At 38.5% G+C, this 19818-nt stretch overlaps 1 protein-coding gene across 4 annotated transcripts in view; it reads left to right on the top strand.

Moving 5' to 3' along the window:
• The window catches only part of LOC103315309, an 86997-nt gene that overhangs the window by 61219 nt on the left and 5960 nt on the right, over positions 1–19818 (top strand). For all 4 annotated transcript variants that reach the window (XM_031930374.2, XM_032599654.1, XM_031930373.2 and 1 more), the window contains exons 3-5: positions 422–557; positions 1448–1581; positions 18196–18439. In XM_031930374.2, coding sequence (XP_031786234.1) covers positions 422–557; positions 1448–1581; positions 18196–18439 — 514 coding nt within the window. The remainder of the gene's footprint in view (positions 1–421; positions 558–1447; positions 1582–18195; positions 18440–19818) is intronic.

Here is a 19818-nt window from a genome sequence, read left to right as displayed (position 1 = left end):
GTTTTTCTTCGGTTTTGGAAGAAGAAATCTGAAAATTTCAGGTTATTAAAAACGAGTATATTTTAACAATAAAACTAGTTAGCAGTATATGAATCTCGAATTTTATTATAAATGTTTGTCACTAAATTTTCAAGATTAGTTCACATGAGAACACTTTTAAATTTATATTAAACAATATAATATCAGAAAATATTTGTTGCATACAAGGATACATTAGAACAAATGAAAAACTTTAGTGACTTTTTTAACTTTTTCTACTGCAATCAGTACAAAAACGCGTGTAAGCAAATCTCGAATTGAGGACGCACGCTCGAGTGTTGAAACAAAGCAGTTAAAAAGGTTAGAATCGAAGAGGTGGATAGGAGGAGAGAAAAGACCAATAAAAAAGACAGCCGACTTACATTAGATTTGACATCCACAGGTCTCAGGTTCGAACTCACAGGACGTGACGCTGGTCCACGTGACGAGGAACCACACTGGGCGTTACAGCTGCGAGGTAACTGAAGACGGACCGACTTACGACACCAGAGTCCAGGAGGCTCACGTCCTTGTTGTCGGTAAGACATCCCTGGTAGAAATGAGTCTAAGAACAGGCTAGTAACTGGCCAGTTCTTAGGATTTAACCTAGTTACTACCTAATAAATGGCTAGTTCTTAGGGTCATTTCTACCAGGAATGAGATCAGAATATCTGCATTTCATGAATTTAAAATCATTTCTCTATCGATACGCTTATCTTAGCTGACTATACTCTTCTTTATACGTGACGTCTTTTCTCGAAAAGCCTTTGTTACCGCACATACATATACACGTATACATAGTAACTTTTGATCGTACAACATTTTAATATTTTTAACATTATAACACAAAATAGACATTTTTTTTATAAACGCTAATGTTGATTTGAAAATCATACTTCATCGAGTTATTGTGGTTCACCTACTGTAAAGATTGTTTTTTATAGCAACGAAATATAAACGCGCTGAGTCAGTGATTATCGAAAGCTCTCGCGGGCAATTCTTTTCCACGAGCGAGCGCGGAAACGTTTAAACTAGCTCGGAAATAAAGGGATGAAATGAATGCTTTTCTATCAAGCGTTTAATAAACTAACGCTACAGCCGCTGCAGATCCCGTGAGTTTGAAGTTGAAATTTACTCCTTGATTCTCATCTGGAAAAAGCTCCGGTTAGAACATTACTTTCTGGGGGCGCTCGCAAAGTTGAAATCTCGCCTTAACTTTGAGCTTTCATTTCGTAAATGCAGCCGAGTTGAAGCTCTCGCTGTTTGAAATCCACTATATTTGTTTCATTGAATCACTCGGCAGCTTTTATTAAACCATTCACTCGTGCCGCGAAGAATCATAGAGTATATCAGAGTTACAGAAAAATAATAAGAACGAGCTGAAGCAGCAAAGCGGTAGGAATTAATACAGCTTTGTTATGATGAGCAGATGTCCCAGAAACAGAGCCGAGAATCGCAGTCGACAAGGAGCACTTACCAGCCGGCGAAACACTCCGAGCGAATTGCACGTCGGGCGCCTCCCGGCCCGCCCCCAACATTACGTGGACCCTCAACGGAGCACCCGTAAGTATCACCTCTCGCTGCCCGCCGCCGCCGCCGTCGCCTCCGAAAGGCTACGTGACCTTACTGGATGATTAAAGTTCCTCAGAACCGCGTTCCTCACCCTGCCGAACCCTCTTCCGTAGCCTCTGTGTATACACCGCTTTTTGTCCGCTAGCGCTGCCTCCCTCCCATCGACTGCTCTTTTCTTCGGCTGCACTTTTCTCTCGGCTTTATTTTTTCTTCTTTCACTACTTTATACCCAGCCTTTTACCCCTGGCTTTCTTTGGCTACTGTGCTCGTGCTTCTGAAATATATTCGAAGAGTTTCTTACTCGAAATTTAAACGCCTTTGCACTCGTTACATCTGTTGAATTTCGATGATTATTAATTTTTTTTTTAATTTTAGTAATTTTGCAAGTCGTTATTTGCGCTTATACGATCATAACGTTTCCTGCGTAGAATCTTGATTTTAAAGTTCAAGTATGCATCTGACGAGAGTTGAGAAAGCCTTGATTTCAAATACTTTCAAAAATTTCAATTAATATTTTATTCGAGCATTTTCATCATCCCTCTCAATATTTTATATCAATTAAAACGAACGGAATCTCCAATACTACAGAGGATTTACATATTCAAACCGTTTTGATAAACCCGACTTATAAGTTCGATTCCCCGCATAAAAAAGTTATTTAAAACAGAAAAGAATCCATCAATACACCAGTTCTGCTAAAGTCGTTATTACTCACGGGCTGTACGTCGCTACGTATCTACACAAAGGCCGCAAATGGAGCGAAATATATAAAGTCGCGCGCGCTCTTTAGGAATACTCCCTTTCGCGAGCATTTTCATTGAAATTTATTTTGCTCTCTCAGTCTCTCTCTCTCTGTCTCTCTCTCCGACCTGTCCGCCGCGCGAGCAGTTCCATGCTTATCGATCCGATGCTGCCTCGAACGCGCTGCTACTTCTCCGTTTCTTCTCGTCCACTCGATTAAGCTTTTAGGCTATATAGATATAGGTTGGCCGTTTGCATCGCTGCACTTTAGAAACACGCGGAATGCGGAGGACCGAGCATTCCGTGGCTGGTATTTATGTGTTTGCACGAGAGAGGCGATCGCGAGTGCCATGTCAACTGGCAGATCAAGCGCACTTATTTGCAAAGATTCTTAGCTCGCAAAATTTTCTATCGCTATATACCCAGAGCTTCGCGAGACTTGTACACTATCACTATTTGCCTTCTTCTTTTATTGCTCTTATCTTGATTTGATTAAACTTTTTGTTAGCTTTTTGATAAAGAATTCGTAAAGTTTGGTGCAAACACTACTTTTTGTCAAAGACTGTTTTTGTGGCGAACTGTAGTATGGGTTTCGAGCTAAAATTGATTCGTTCAATTTCAGCTTGTTTGAAATGTTGTTATTCACATTAGAGAGTTTTGGAGTATATTGGGACTTTGAAAGCGTGCATGGATTTTCCGATCCCTGCGTGTTTGACCTGACTTTTAATTGAAGCTTGAATTTGCACAGAGTTCGCTGAAAGGCCCGAATAAGGGGAGTGTTTACAAGAGTTACGTCAAAAGCTGTAATCTAATAGCTTTTGCTGAATTCAAAAGTGACGTATCTACTATTTATTTAAACCATAGACATGTAAAATAAGAGATGAATAGAGGTCCACAGGGTATGATATACATCAAATTTTGATAACCGTGTTAGTTTAAGAAGCTATTATGTATTCAACATGACACGTTCGTACTTCAGCTAAGCAATATGTCGTTCTTCATTACAGTCGGAAGCATCGCCCTGTATAATATTGATTGCGACGTTCCATCCTTGTCAGTTCATATTCGTGACAAATTAAAGTCACTTTCCAATAATAACTGATGTGATTACGCCCGTATCAGTCTGGTCCACGAAAATTTCATTCTTCATCTGACCGTAGAACAAAACTGACTTTAATTATCATTCGGTTGTTGACTATATCTTAGCCATGATTGATTTCCAGCCGTAGCTCTCGAACAATCTTCAATTCGTTTATCCCTGTCTATTTTGCTTTACTGTCTCCTTCTCAATTCCTTCAGCGGTTTTCTACATTTATTCCGCTTCTTTGTTTGACATACCTCTATTCTCTCTTTCCGTAAATATACTCGCTCACTCGAGCCCCGGTCGTGTGGCAAAAGAGAATGCGGTATTGGAGAGGAATTCGAATTCGAGTCGCGATCAAACGTCCGCTGCGCCGAAGAGGAACGAAAGCAATCTGCACTCGGACTATCGAGACCCATTTTCCGCAGGATGTCATTACGTTCGTCAGGGTTTTCTTTATTTTTCCGCTCGGAAGAAAGGAGAAAGAGAAAAGGTGGAGGAGGCAGAGAGTCCGCCCCAAGGCCCTGCAAGCTCACGCGTTCGCCGCTGAATTTAGAGAAATAGTTTTAGGAGATTAGAGTTTGTTTTAGAGGGAACCGCCCGCACTCTCTGAGAACCAGCTATCAGGGCAAGCGCCGACGTAATTTTCCTTCAGAATTAGAACTTCACATAAGGGACATGAATGTATTCAGCGACAAAATCTCATTTGGAGAAGAGCTTCGTAATTTTTTAATTAAATGCTGGTTAAGCGAATCAACTTTGTGTATTTGTCTTGACTATTTGCGTTTATATAAGTTTTAGCGAATTATCTGAAAAACTTAGCAAGTAACTCGATGATATCTCTAGTATATTACGACAAAGGTAAATACACTTACAGATATGGTATTTGCACGTTTACCTGGGATCTTCAACGACCTAGAAACAGAAATGTACACTTGGCGTGGATAAATACAAACAAAAAAACAAGTATAACACATAGAGGGAAGAAGAAAATTTTTCTTGATAAAAACGAAGCTGCGCGGAAGAAAAACTGCAAAGAGAGCGTACAGTCGCAGCAGCAGTAAGAAAGAGACAAAACTAGAAGAAAAGCGCCTCTAAGTGATGACTAAGAGTGAGGAGAGGGAGAGCAGGAGAACAGAGTCGCAGAGAAGCTTATAAAGACAAGGAAATATTTACTCGGCTGGTTGAAGGCGCAGTGGCAGTCGACATGCATCCATCGAGTCGAAACTTTCAGTTTTCCCGAGCGATGACCCGATGTTTATGTTAGTCTCTTTGCATTTACTTTGGAAAGGTAACGATACAGCGTCACTAGTCGGAATTTCCGGGATTATGGTGCCTAGTTATGCGTTTGTTTGACCTGAATGGCAGTGGTCTACGTGCTGTACTAAAAGCAAAATTTTTGCGTTTGCGGATATAGTAGTAGTACAGTCGTCATCGTAGAGTAAAAACAAATATGAGAGACCTACTTTTAGCCTTGTTTAGTACTAGCTGGTTTTCTGCTTGCTGTTGGGCTTGCACCGTGCCCTTTTATTTTCGCTGAAAAGCCGCCATTTGTAGCAGTTGACTTGTAGAGTATAGAATGCTTTTTTTTGTAAGGTGCGATTGTAACTAATTTTAATTGGGGTATTCTCTGAAACTCAAATAAAAGTTTTATTAAAAACAAAATCGTTCGCTGACTGACTCTATTGAACTGAGGAAAAAACATGTTTCTAATTAAGCTTTGGCTTAATAAATATATTTGTATAGTTACATGTAAAGCTAGATATATGAAACCATGAACATAGCTAGCATTTATATTTTAAGCAGTGTAATTCTCAAATGACGATAACAGACATACAAATAATAAAAAATCTAAATAAATAAAATCAAAACATGCATGTAAAAAGCAAAAACAAAATATACGAACACTGCGATAGCGGAAAATTCTTGAAAATAATGCGTAAAAATGTCTGCACCGAAAGCTTGCAGCGAACTGCATACGAGGAGTGCATCAGAGCGCAATAACAATTTATCGAATTTTTCATTTTTCAAAAAACGAATGCGTATACGCGGGGGAAAAACAGAGTGCACACGCTGCATGATCGAGAACGGCGCGCGTTAGGATATCCCATTCAAAGCATAGCTGTAAATGAAATATTCGAGCCTCGTAATTCTTCAACCTGTCAAACCAAAATATCGCCCGTTGACGAATCGTTACGCAGAAGCAATAAAAATGCAAACCGAGCGGTGCACTGCTCTGTACACGGGAGAAAAAACACGCTTTTATCGGACGTATAACCCCCCGAGCGTTCTCTCGCTTATACTCTCTCTTTTTCTCTCCTACAGCCCTCGCGTTATTGTTTCTGTTTATACACAGTGAAAAGTGGCGTGGCTGCTCTGCACATAACGGTGCGCACTTGGAGACGATCAAAACCTTATATATGCTGCGCAGCTCGTCTACGACTGTATACCCTAGAAGCCCTTGCCTCTGCGAGCGAAGATCGCGACGTTACTTTGTCTCGTAACAAAATTAATGTCTCAGCCAGAAACGGCAATGCTATACCCACATGCAGCTCTCACAACGTTGAATTGTAAATTTCTCCACCATCAAATGCACCTTCAATGCCAATTTGTGGCTCGTGTGCTATTATAGCCTTTTGTCTTCAACAGTTTGAACCTTTATGCTACTTTTCTCTAAAAAGACTCTGTATATAGCTCACTTTGAACTTTTCTTTTCTTCTTAAGCTCGAGCTAAAATTATCTGCGGTTATAGCTATCGTAAACATTACTTAAACGTCAAGAAGGGCGTATTTTACGCGACTCGTTTTTGCTACCGTGCGGATCGCTAAAAATCCAGTGGTGCAGTTTACCTTGATTGTTAACTCTTAATCGTTATAAAGTTCCCGTAGATTTTCAGCCCAAGAGCGATATCCGGTCTTTAATTTTGCTACCGTCAAGCTATATTTCATCATTTTCCCTTTAATACCCCTACTTTTAATTTTCACTACTAAAAGAACTAATAAAAATAAGCTTTTAATAATCGATATGAATAAATGTGTAAAATGTAATCAAAATCTAAATAATAAAACGCGCGCAGTAATTGTCTAACGCCATTTTTTTGTATTCCCCAGTACAGGAAAACTCAGTTAAATTAACGCCTGAAGAGAAAATTCGCGTCCCGAGTCAGGAGCAATGGTCATTGCTAACGACGGGTACGAGCGTAGTTGTATATAAATTGCTAGGATGGCGCCAGCACGGCTCAGAATTTTTGTATTATTTTACTGAAATCACTGGCTCATTGTGCCCGATGCATGTTTTTAATTGTTATACACAGAGAGAAATACATCTCTAAAAATTACTATACTTATCGGGAGACAAACTCAACATATGCAGAACTTTTAATATGTTTATGTAAAAATTTACTATACATTCATCAAAAATTGATATACCAGTTATAGTAAAAATACTTCGCTCTGACTCGCCGAGTTCCGTCGGTAAAAGATTACCGACAGAGCTTCAAAATTCGTCGTAACTCAACTCGACCACAGGAATTCGTCTGATCACTTACTGCCGCTAGGGGGTGACTCGTAAACTCAATTCGCAAGTGAGGAAAACTGTTTGGTTAGTATATAAGGAACTTCGAGATCATAACATTATATTAAAATGTAAATTAAATTAAGTAAAAAAATAGTTTAGTATACAGTCTTAAGAAAAAATAAACTCTACTGGCCAGTGACAGGCCAATTGTAGTAATGCGACGCATATTGGTAAACACTACACAGATATGAGCCTTCGTCTTAAATAAATACACTTGAATTTGAATAGCAATCAAATCACGCAGAAACATTGTAAACAATATATTAATAATTAAGTGAAAGAACTCGAGTGAGTTGCGACAAGGAGAGGGTTGAGTGAGTGAAGGGTTTGTAAATGAAAACTCATGATTTCGCGGTACAACAAAATGCGCTTGCTATGGCGTAAAAACCCTCACGGAATAGAGCGAAAAGCCGTAGCAAGCGTAAACTTTATTCAAATAAAGGAAAAGAAATTATACAATTCAAAAGAAAAAGGTAAGTGACTATAAAAGAGGATGAAATAATAGGAGCTCTCTTACCTAGGGGCTTCGTAGCCGTAAATGTCGCAAAATTATGAACGTCGCCGCTGAGGAAGACGCTGAGTCGCCCGGTCTTTGCATGCTGCCGCAGGTTGTCGCCGTGTTCTGGTGGGCTGGCAAGCCCGGCCTGTTGAGGGAGTCCAGTTGCACCAAGCGCGCTCGACATCTCGAGGATCCAGACGCTTGGGACACTTTTGCCAACAATCCTTAATACTACAGTCTCGAGGCACATACACACGCGCACAAATACACAAACCCACATCTACACTATTTGAATAATCAAAAACGATCTAAACACATTGGCTCAATCTCAAGAATGTTTGCTCAAAGTACTTTTTATGAGCTTCTTGGTCTTTTTCTTCAATACCATAATCCGCAATAAATTCCTTCTTCAATCCTTCTTATTTTTGGCCTTTTCCAATTTCTTGTCCTTATCCAAAAGTGCGTACATTAATGACTTCTTTAATTTCATTCTCTTTTTAAGCTTCTTCTTGGCCTTTTTATAAGTAGTTGAACATAGATAATCCAATGATTTGAGTTTTTTCTCCGCATACTGAATGAGTAAAGATCTCATCGAAGAATCCACGACGTTGTTGGCAATTTCAAAAATCGATCGTTTCTGATTTAACGATTTTAATAATTTATGGAAGCACCGGCTTGCAGAAGTATTTTTGTTATTTCTACGGATCTGCTCTCAACTGCTAGGTACAATGGTGTTTTATCCCCCTTCTTCTAGGGTTGACTTTTGCGCCGTTATTGATTAATAATTGTACAATCTCAGCAGACTTACTTCTTACAGCGACGTGAAGTGGTGTTAAATCGTCTTTGATAACCTTGTTCACATTGATATTGTGCTCTAGAAACTTGTGGACAACTTCAAAGTTGCCGAACTCCACAGCCAATGGAAACGTATAGACGACTCTTTGAGGTTTTACTTGTGCCATAGCTTGCTGTTGAAGATTAAAGTAGGTTAGAATAAAGCTCAAGAATTATTAAAAATTATTTAACATTTATAGTCGATTTATAATAATGCAATACTGATAATTGTATCTAGAATGAACGAAAAAACCGCTGCCAATTCATTAGCACGTAGCTTCCTCCAACTAAATCTATAGGTCCAATAAATAAAATATTGTTCTAATATACAGTATATCTGCCTGTTAATGTATGAGGCGGTTATTGATACATAATTGAATATATAAGTTTTGGATAGTTTATTGTCCAAAAGTTTGCAGGCCCCTTCCTAATGGTAATGGTCCAAATTAATATTTATGAATCTTACCTGTGATTTTTCTGCTTGAACGATTGAATAGAAAAACTCTTCTTTCTAGACCTTTCCTCCTTTTGGTATTTTGGGATTTTTAGGAATGAGTGACTGGATGAAATATATTTGTTGAACAAACTATATGGTCCAATTGTATCTGTATTTCCCTTTTTATGAAACTCTTTACAATTTTTACAGGAAATTCTCACTTGAAATCTGAATAATGAATAATTTTAATCTATGAACTAGAATGTAACTACAACAAATCTAAATCTTTGGATAACAATCTGAATATAACTTCGAAAATCTATTGGTCCGCCGGCTTCTGTGCCCAATCACGGAATGAGTGAGCAGCGTGGTTCGAGAGCGCTCGGAAGATGTTCCGGACCTCCCACGCCGTCGCCAACTTACTTCCCCTTAGCCGCGTTACAGTATCGACGCTTGTTGCACTCATTAGACCTTACGGGGCCTGGCAACTAGTTGCGCGCCGAAACTGCAACGTAGCTCCGCACGTGCGCCTCTAGCCGTTGGCGGGGAAGTTGTTTAGGTCAGCGAGATTCTTAGCCACTTGATACTTTTGTGGCCTTGAGTCTCGCTGTACCTTTATAGGTGTAGAATTTTCTCGATCCTACATTTGAAATTGTTATTTCAAATGCGAGATCGGGAAAGTTGTCACATAACATGTGGCGAATCACAAAATAAAATTTTGAAGCATTTGACTACATTGTATTAGGATATAAGGAATCAAAAAATTTTCAAAAAATAATTGAAACCTTGGTATCTTACGAACCATAGGGGTTTGAAAGCCGTGCAATGAACTTAGCCAAAACATATAATATATCTACATTTTCCCAAAATCTCAAGTGCAATGAGGCCTTTTTACGCCCGTAATCGAGGCACAAAAAAAACTGATTTTTTTCAGTTTTCGATTTATCACCGAAAACATTTTTGCGAGGTTATGATTTTTAGCTTCAGAGATATGAAATAAAAAAAATCACCTTTTTCATTTTATCTGCCGAACAAAACGGTCGATCCGAGGACCAAACGAGGAAAAGTAGGTAATTTTATTCTATTTCAAATGCATTATAGCTGAATTGTTTGTAACAATGGGATGATTGGAAAAAACGCAAAATAGCGTTTTTCAAAAATCAAAAAATGGCCATAAAAAAAATAGTTGAGAAAATAAAAAATAACTGTTTTTTCCGAATTCAGAATTCAAAAATATATATGCATGTCAAATTTTATTGATATTGACGGAGTAGTTCCAGAAATATTACGGTATACACACACATCCAAACGGAAATTTTCTAAAAACACTTGATTTGAACTTCTAACACACCAAAAAGTATTTTATTCATTATTTTATTCATCATTTTCGGTGCTGGTGTGAAGAAAAATAGTATACGCACCACGGGAGGAAAATTGAACAGCCCATATCTCGTGTTTGCCACCCTTGCCTTCGGCTTGGGTGACAATTTACACGAGATATGGACTATACAAGTTTTTCCTCCCTAGGCACGTAATAGCGGTATTGATCCAAATTTTAGAGAGCCTCTCGTCTTACTTTTTTCCATGTTATACGCACTCCATATACGTTCAGAAGTAGCATTCGAATTCGGAAAGGACAAAACTTCTAATGCAAATTTTGCAATATTTCTAAATAAGTACTCTCATTGGTCGTTCTTGTATTCTCTTACGTGGACCCAAAAAATATCGACTTCTTTTTGAATAAAATCATTGAGAGAAGGGTGCAATAATAAGTTTGACCATTCTTCGTTTATTTGAATCATAAGAACAGCATAATCATTTACAAGTTTAGGAAGTTCAAAGAAAAGTTCGTTTAAGTCATTATATTTATTTTTATGAAAATCTTGAGTACATTTTTAGGATGAAAACATCTCGAATACTCGCTAATATTATATGAAAAATTACATCTTTTTTTCAGGCCCCAACATAACTCTATTAAGAAAGCTTGGCAATCTTCGTGAAATTTTAGTTTAATAAAAACATCAGTTACTTTTTCAAGAAACTGTTCAACTGATTGACATATAATTATTTCATTTAATGGTTTAAAATGCTGTTCTTCTTTCGGATCAATTGTACGGATATCTGTATTATCAATATAATCGTCATTCATATAGAGTTTTAATAGATATTTACTATTAAAGTAATAAATAAGTATATATTAAAGGCTCTAGAATGCTTGTGAAATTTTTAGAAATTGTTCGATATTGAAATTACAGGACTATAATTTATTATTAAACAACCGAACTACAGGGTTTTAGGTGAGATTAAGGAACATTTCATCGGCACGAAATAGTTTTTATATAAAACTTAGATTATTGTATACAGTTTTTTCAACGTATTTGCACATCAGTCTGAAAACATAGATTTTCAGCATTGTTCTGAAATGCGCCAAATGCCTCTTCTTGGGACGAACTGGATCTTCTGGTTCAACTTAAGTGTTGAAACTTTATAAATGTGCTTAATTACATCCAAATGTCTTGAATATCAAGATTCAAGTTTATACGATAAATCACTTTCATATAAATTGATTTTTTTTTAATTTCTTCGACTAAAAATGGCATGAGTCAAATATTGTGCATTATCTAGACTCGATGTTTAATAGAAGTCTTCTAACAGCTGTGATTTTAAATAAAATAACAAGCTATTCAGCTCAGTTCTCAAACAGAAAGTCACTCTGGTGAAGGGGAAGCTACGTTTACGCCATGCGCGCAGTGAAGAGAGCGTTGGAGGGGAGAAAGCTGCCCCTGCTTCCGTGACGAATTTATCTGTCGCGCCGCCATGACGCTCGCCGCTCGCCAATTCACTTTCCAGCAAAATGTGTACCCGACGGGCCTATAGAAGTAATCACTTCAAAAAAATTTTCCCGAATTCAGAATCAGAAGACATATATGCATGCCAAATTTTATTACAATCGATCGCGTGGTTTCAGAATTATGACGGTATACGTACATACACACACAGCCATCCGCGCGGACATTTTCTAAAAACGCATGATTCGTACTCCAAACACCTCCAAATGCGTTTCTACGAAGTTTCAGCAAAACTGAAAATTTTACTATTACAAAGCTTCCTCTTAGGAGGAAGCAAAATACGTAACCCACCCCTTACCTTTTTTCCCTTTCTTCTGCACTCGGGTCCTATACTAACCTGACTTGTAAGTATAGAGGTTAGAGAATTCTAACCTAACATACTCGTACGATAACACAGACGCTGCTGCTGTACATTTATAGGTGGCGTAAGCGTCGTTCCGAGTATCACAAGTCTGCCGTAATGTATACTTTCCTTGTTCATCGAAGTAATGACGTCAGAAGTCTGCGTTTTTACTCTCGTACTGCTTCTGAACCTTGTGTTCTGTAGTATGCTTTACTGAGCAGTTGTCCGCGTACGTTACTTTACGAGATGGAAAAGTGAAAAAATATACGTATAAATTGAATGCCTATTGTTCTCAATAATTGAAAGGTGTATTTATTACTCTAGTAGTCGAAAATCGAATTTCATAACCTGTAAACTCATAAATAAAAAGTAAAAATATAGTTAAATTTACTATTAACTACTTATACATTCTTCTTCTCATTATCTTTTGCATCTGATGCGTTTTATTCATGCCTACTTTGGTAAGGAAAAACCTCGTCTATTCAGTTTTAAGGTTATAAGCATAGGTTAGGTTATATAAGCACAGGCGCTGGAGTAAGCGCTTCTATGCGACTAGCCACGAAAACCTCACAGCCAATCAGAGCGCGTGGTTCGCCCAGCCAGCAACAAAAGATTATTCCGGAGTGAAATCAAGCCGAGAACTGCGTACTTTCGGCTGAGGTATGAAGAAAATTAAAAAAAAAAAAAAATTGTAAAACTGCAAATACTTTAATTCCTACAAGAAATTAATTATAGCCTAACGTGCTTTGATATGAAATTTGTGGCTTACAAAAAGAAATAAAACGTCGTCTTAATAATTTTTCAAGGTACATAGTATAGATTTAGATTTTACTAGCGACGCAGCGCACGGATCAGATTTATAACTAATGACGCGTGAATACAGGTAGAAAAGATTTATCCAGTCTGTGTACAGGTTAGATACAGGCTATATACAATCGGCTGTATACAAAAGTGATTGTATATAAACTATATACAGTCTATATACAGACTGGATAGAAAAAAATTCGGATGTGCAGTTCCCCTGGCAACGACTTATCAACGAGAATCATTACCATGTCAAACAAGGAAAATTTTTCTTGTTTTATACAGACTGGATAAAATAAGCGATCACTTTTGTATAAAATCTGTATACAATTGGCTGTATATAACCTGTATACAGACTGGATAAATCTTTTCCACGTGGGTTCATCAATACAGCGAGTCAAGCACAAAATTTCCTCGAACTCTCCGCATCGATTGACATTGACACTCGCTAACAAAACAATTGCGTTCAATTTCCACAAGCAACGATTAGCTGACTATTTACCTATACAGTTATCGTGGCTTGCTTGTACGTTGCTAATGATGGGCACGAACTGCGCGTGTTCACATTTGGGGATTGTTTATTTGCAAATTACAGCATCGTTATCTAGAGTCGGTTAGGAGAAAAGGCACGCAAGAGCGAGCTTTCAAAGCTTCCGAGTTAACTGAATGCCTGAATTTCGAGTCAGCGGGTTGGCAAATTAAAATTATTTAAAATCGCTTTTCGCGATGCCGGTATAGGGTGAAGCCTTTGTCGCTACTGGCTTATTGAACTTTTGAATATGGAGATTTATGATTCATTAAAAAGCTATATCAAACTCCTTTGTGTTATATTTGCATTGGAGTTTGGGGTTGATCAGGGAAAACTTTTCAAAACGCGTGATTGGAAGTTTGTCGATAGATTTATCCGCGCAGTCCTCGCCGCCAGTGTCCACTTGAAGAAAGCGCTCTTTCGTTCGTTTCACCGAGTTAGTGGTATAAGAAGCGTTTGCGCAGCATCAGCGAATTAGAAGATAAAAAGCGAGAATCGACCTCTTTTGCCCGGAGATATAAGGGAGATCGATCAAGAAATCGATTAAAAGCTGAAAGCGACTTTGGAAATAAAGTGGCTCGCGGAAAAACGGTTAGTATGGGTCGTAAGAAAAATAAAGAGTTGTTACTGCATTGGGTTAGGAATTTTTTCTATTGATTGTTCATACTTTTCATTGCGTTTCTGACACATAGGTCAGCTTCGTCTGACCTGTCTCTTTCGGGTTCAGACATTCGTCTTTTTCTCTCTTTCACGCCGGTACACCCCTGACGCGCTTGATCTCGTGCCAAAGGCGAAACGTTTGGCGCGCTGGTGTGGACTTTTTTTGTACACGTCGTTTTTACTCGTACGCGTTCGTGCTTGATGTCTCTGTCCCTTCCTATCGCTCTCGTCAGCTTTTTTACTTCGCTTGTTTCACGGGCTGTGCCACGTCGCGGTTAATTTCTCCCCTGCGGTATAGTAATGCGAGTGAAGTACTTGTAATAAGAACATTTTATAGCCGTCTTACGTCATGCAAGCTTTAGACGAGTTCGATAAGCAGGATTTCTCGAACAAGAATGCGGGAAAAAGTATAGAATAAAAAGCCGCATATAAGTATCGACGGATAAGTTTCGCCGGAGAAGACGACAAAGAGGTAAAATCCGAAGAAGATGAAAGAAGAAAAAATCAGTAAGCCATACCTACATCCCTGCGGAGAGACGAAGCTTAGCCTGCTATATCGAATGCTCGCTTCTTTTACGGCGTTCGTTCTCTCAGCATATGCAAAGCCCATAAGCAAACATCCACTGCCACACAACACTGTCTCCAACATTGACTTCCTGTGAGGTTACATGTAAGACAGCACAGCCTCCGCTACAGCACATTTTGCGTGTGGCTTTTATGGCTGGAGTACACGATGTCCCGTATCGCAAGCCTGCCGTGATGTATGCTTTTGTTTGTTTGTCGAAGTAATAACGTCGGAAGTCTGCATTTTCACTCTCGTATACTCTGCTCCCAAGTCTTTTGTTCTATGTGCCATACAGAGCAGCTACCAGCGCGCGTCATTTCGCGAGATGGAAAGACGAAACGCAGGGTGGTATAAGAAAGAGATGCGCGGGAGAAGAAATATCCTTGAATGAAATGGAAAAAGGCTGGAGTAAGAGAAGAAAGTCGTGTGTCTGTGTATAAGAGCTGGAATAACATTTATCCTGAAAGCTAGATCACTTTTGGGGTTGAGTGTGAGGGAAGGATGCCAGGAAAAATACAGGGAATAGAGAGTAAAATGAGAGAAGGACTAATTGACGAGATTATACGGGATTTTTTTTTTAGCCGAAAGTGTCTATATTTTTTGTGAGAGATGAGATTGGAAAGTTATTATTATTAATCTATTTTTAAGGGGACACAACACCTTTAAACCCAGAAAAATAGTACATTACGATACGTGTGAAATGGTTCTTTTTTACCCGTTGCAGTTAGCACCCGAGCGTAGCGAGGGCGCTAAGCGCCGTATAAAACTGAAACATTTAAGCCAAGAGTATCGTATAAAATTTTATAGCACAGACTGCTAAAATCCGCAAGTCTCGCCTATTCGTGACAAAAGTAGTCCTTATTTGCACCGTGAGGTTATCACACGAGCGTAGGGAGTGTGATAAACTCGGTGCAAAAAAGGACTACTTTAGTCACAGATAGGCGTGACTTAACAGCGGATTTTAGCCACACTGTGCTATAAAAGAACTCTGAGATAAATTTTAAGTAAATCATTTGAAATTTTTGTAGATATATTTAGCATAAATACCTTTAATTTTATCATGCTAAAATCTTCATTATTCCTGCTGGCCCATTGTGGCCCATTGTGCAAGAACTTGTGAACTTTTTCACTGTCCGTAGGATTCCAAGGGAACGAATGGTTCTTTTGGGCTCAGACTCAAGGAGGATACTTTGTACACTTGTAGTTTTGGTATGAATGCAGAGATTTTAATTTGAATGTTTAGAAATGATTTGGCGATGAAAAAACTGCATTTTTTTCTTTTTTTCGCTTATTCTAGCAGCTTTTTTGTGTATAAAGCATTTTCTAAACATTTAAATCAACATCCCTGCATTCATACCAGAACTACAGATATACAAAGTATCCTTCTTGAGTTTGAGTCCAAAAGAACCATGCGTTCACTTGTTTATGAAGATTGTTGAAAGTGTAACTTAAATTAGTACAAAATCCTTTGGGACCAAGTTTTCTATGTTCCACACAGATAGACCTTGACTCTCAGCAATTATGAGGTGTATTCACTTATACCTCTGGGTTCTGTACAGCTTTTCTTACCTGCAACCAAAAAAAAGGCATTTTATGAATTTTTATAAAAATTTGATAACAAGGTTATTTTATCCTTGATAATAATAACACTTTATACTTATCTTTTCTTTTGGTCACTGTGTTCAATCTTTAAGTTAAAACTGCAGAAAATTACCAGTCTAACCTCCAAATGTTTGATCCGGGTGCTCCAGTCTGTAGTGGCTTTTTTATATCACTACAGTCTTCATAGAGTCCTTGGCAACTTTTTCACGTACTTCACTAAATTGTTCGCTGATTGTATCATATGCAGACTCAGCCATGGGTTTCAAGCAGTCCATCAACCCACAAAATGTTGATAGACCAGCGTGTCCAAATCCAAGAGCATGAAAAGTAACCACTTCTCTTCTGTTGTTCTTCCAAGCATGGTTCTAGACGCCAACTTTTCTGCATGACTTGATAGCTGCCAGCTGACCACACTCAATGCACACAAAAGTTCCTCGAGAGCAGGAAATAGAATGTTGATATCAATCAATCTATTCCTGACCACAGAGGTTCTTTCCGCTGCTGGAGTTTGTATTTTTCTTGCTGAACTTGAAGGTCTTGTCCTGTTGGCAGGTTCATCCTCGCATCTTGCTCCTAGAAATCTTCATAGCCTCTTCTTGCCTCTTGCTCGAGAGTACTTTTTGTCAGGATGGGTACTCGCAAACCTTCCTTTGGCATCTCGATTATCACACATATTTTTAAAATCACTACACTTCACACTTTTTTAAATAACTTCACTGCTCTGCTTTTACACTAACACTTCACTTTTTTTTCTTTTTAGGTTTATAAGCTATAACCCCAAAAATACTACAAACATTACTTAGATTAATTTAAAAACACTTTTAAGAAATATCAGCTTTTTTTATGTATTAAGACATCAGCTGTGTTTACTCGGTGTAAAACACATCCCAGGACTATATCAGCTGTGTTTTGAAATATTTGCTATCTGCTAGCAGAACAGCAGAACGGTCGCTCTGTCCTTCTCAGACACATTGATTCTAACCTGACCACAGGTGGCGCGCGGCGCGCGATATTTGAATTCAAATAAATGTCCCTAGGTATTCATCGGAGCCTTGTATAAGAAGCAAAACTAGAAATTTATCTCGAAAATAACGCAAAAAAATCGTATCAATACGCACTAATTTATTAACTAAAATATGTATGCGAAGCATAATATACGTATATATTACGGTCATAATAGTATTTCCAACATTTACAATAAAAAATTTATTCAGATTGAATTTATAAAACTTAAAATTAAAATTATTAGTCGTATGAGACAAAAAATGAAAAATACGCAATTTTACGAAAAAACGATAAAAACTTTGTTTTAGTATTTTGCTTGTAACTTTGCGGAAATTTTTTTTATAAGCAATAAAAAAATCGACTTTTCTTTATACCTCGGTCGAAAGTACGTACGTCCCGCATCTATTTCAATGCAGAAAGTCCGAAATTTTTGCACTGATGGGGGATACAAGCGCCCTCTATATGTACGAGAGCGAATGAAAAATTTTTGCGCTGAGTTACGAGTGGGCTTGTGTAGAATGGTCGGATTGTCTGATGGTGTAGTTGCAAAACGTGCTCGTCGAACTCCTGCAGTCGAAACTTCTCGACCACGTTTACACGCCGACGGAGAGGATCTTCTTCGCGGTACAGAGTCTACAGAGTCAGCTGAAAAATGACTGAATCGTGCTCATCTGATGAATCTGGAGATGAAGAGGAAGTTTTTCGTGATTTCGATGCAGAAGCGCATTTTTCATTTCATATATTTTTCATATATTTTCGATGTCTGCCCCCCCCCCCCCCCCCGACCAGCAGCACTCGTTTCGCTTGTGCTGAAAATGTCGGGGGCAGACATCGTAGGTTAGTTTCTTGACTGGCCGATAGAGGCGCTAAAGCGAAGAGCAAAAATAAACGTGGCCGCGGAATCGAATGTGCTGAGGTTCTTATTAATAATTATAAACGTACTTTCGACCGGCTATAAAGAAAAATAGTATACGCTACATGGGCAGGAAGGCTAGGAATCCTGCCCTTGTAGCGTAATATACTATTTTCGAAGTTTAAAGGTGTTGTGCCCCCTTATAATTAATTCTATTTCTTGTTGCAGTTGAATAACATGACGATTAAGTTCAAAGTACGAACGAAGACGTTGCCGATGGTCTTCGACGACAAAATGACGACCCACTCTTTCCTGAGCTTAGAGACAACCGGTATGTTTCAAGACGGCCGTATCCGCCTGCGATGCTTCGCCGAAATAACGCCGGTCTACAAAGCGTCAGCCTCGAAAGAAATAGTGGAGGAAGGACCCTATCTTGCATCGAGTACTGGAGATGCATCGCCACACAGCCGACGTTAGTATATGCAGCAATAACTTTTCCTCATAATAAACCTAGATCGACTGAGCAAAAGCTTTGATTATTTAGAAAATACACGAACGTTCGAAATTCATGCGGTAGCCTTTATTAAAGCCACCAAACGCGACTTTCCACGAAGCCAGGTTAAAGTCAACTTCCAGGTATAGCGAAGCTTGCGTTTATCACGTAGAAAGCACACAGCGTTTGTATACGGAGCCATTTGGCGAACGCGCTGTTTTATGAAGCGGGCATTCCTCTTCGTTCGCGGAACGCCTGGTCCCCGCGCGAGCGCAATAAATTCCCCGACGAATCTTTATCGTTGGTGCGTGATTAAAGTCCGCTTGTTTAATTCCGATTGTTTTATAGACGCGCGGCGATTTCCACGCCCAGTCCGGCTCTTTGTCGCGTGTTTTCTTTCCTTCTCTGCTGCGACGCGCTTTTTCTGCTTTTTTTTTTCAAGAGAGCTTTGCAAGCACGCCAGCTGTAATTAGTTTCCGGAAAACGGCTTCTCGCGTGCACAGATTCTTTGTCGGTATATCATCGCGAGCTTTTGCACTGCGTGTATTATGAAAAATAGCGCTACGGACATTGTCGTCGAGTATTTGAGATTCTTTAATTTTATTTTAATGTTACTTTTGCGTTTTCGGACAGCTTCGGTAGTTATGCTATTTTTTTTAACAAGTGTTTTGTAGTGGAATGCATTAGCGAGAAGCAGAAATAAACGCACCGCATCGTGTGAAAATACTCTTTGCCAAATTGTGTAATTTCTTTTAGTGTGTCGCGTCGCTTTGCCAAGCGCAGTTAATCTGTCGCGGAATGTCTGTGCTCTTGGCCATAGGCTTTTGTTCGCATTGTGAAAAATGAATATGAAATGTTTCATAGCGCGTGGAATTTTTTTCTTTTTTTACGTTTTAAAACGTTTTAAAATTTCCGTACAATTTAAGCGATGAAAAATTCATTTTATAAAATAAAGTAAATGAAATCTGGTTTCAATGAAGTTCATCAATTAGGTATGCATGTTTCGGAGACAAAGCGTATTTGTTTTACAAGATATAAGATGACCGTTACCCTGGTAGAAACTTCAGCAGTTTTGGCTAGTACTGGTCAGTCACTGTTGAATTTCATTAGAACTGACCAGTGACTGCTTAAAACTGGTCACAATTTCTACCAGGGTTATTACTGTGAATAAACTTGATACATAATTTGAAAACAGTAAAACCAACAAAATACAACTCAAGAAGAATAACAAAAAAGCTATTTTCGTGAGCTTATCAATTAAGGGGGCACACCACCTTTGAAATTAAAATCAAAATTTTTCATTAAAAATTTATAAATACTTAGAAAAAGTTTTATAAGAATATTACTGATTTTTTAAA

Source organism: Nasonia vitripennis, chromosome 4, assembly GCF_009193385.2.
Source record: "Nasonia vitripennis strain AsymCx chromosome 4, Nvit_psr_1.1, whole genome shotgun sequence".
Taxonomy (NCBI): domain Eukaryota; kingdom Metazoa; phylum Arthropoda; class Insecta; order Hymenoptera; family Pteromalidae; genus Nasonia; species Nasonia vitripennis.
Note: the sequence above shows the minus strand (reverse complement) of the source record. Positions and strands in the feature narration are given on the sequence as shown.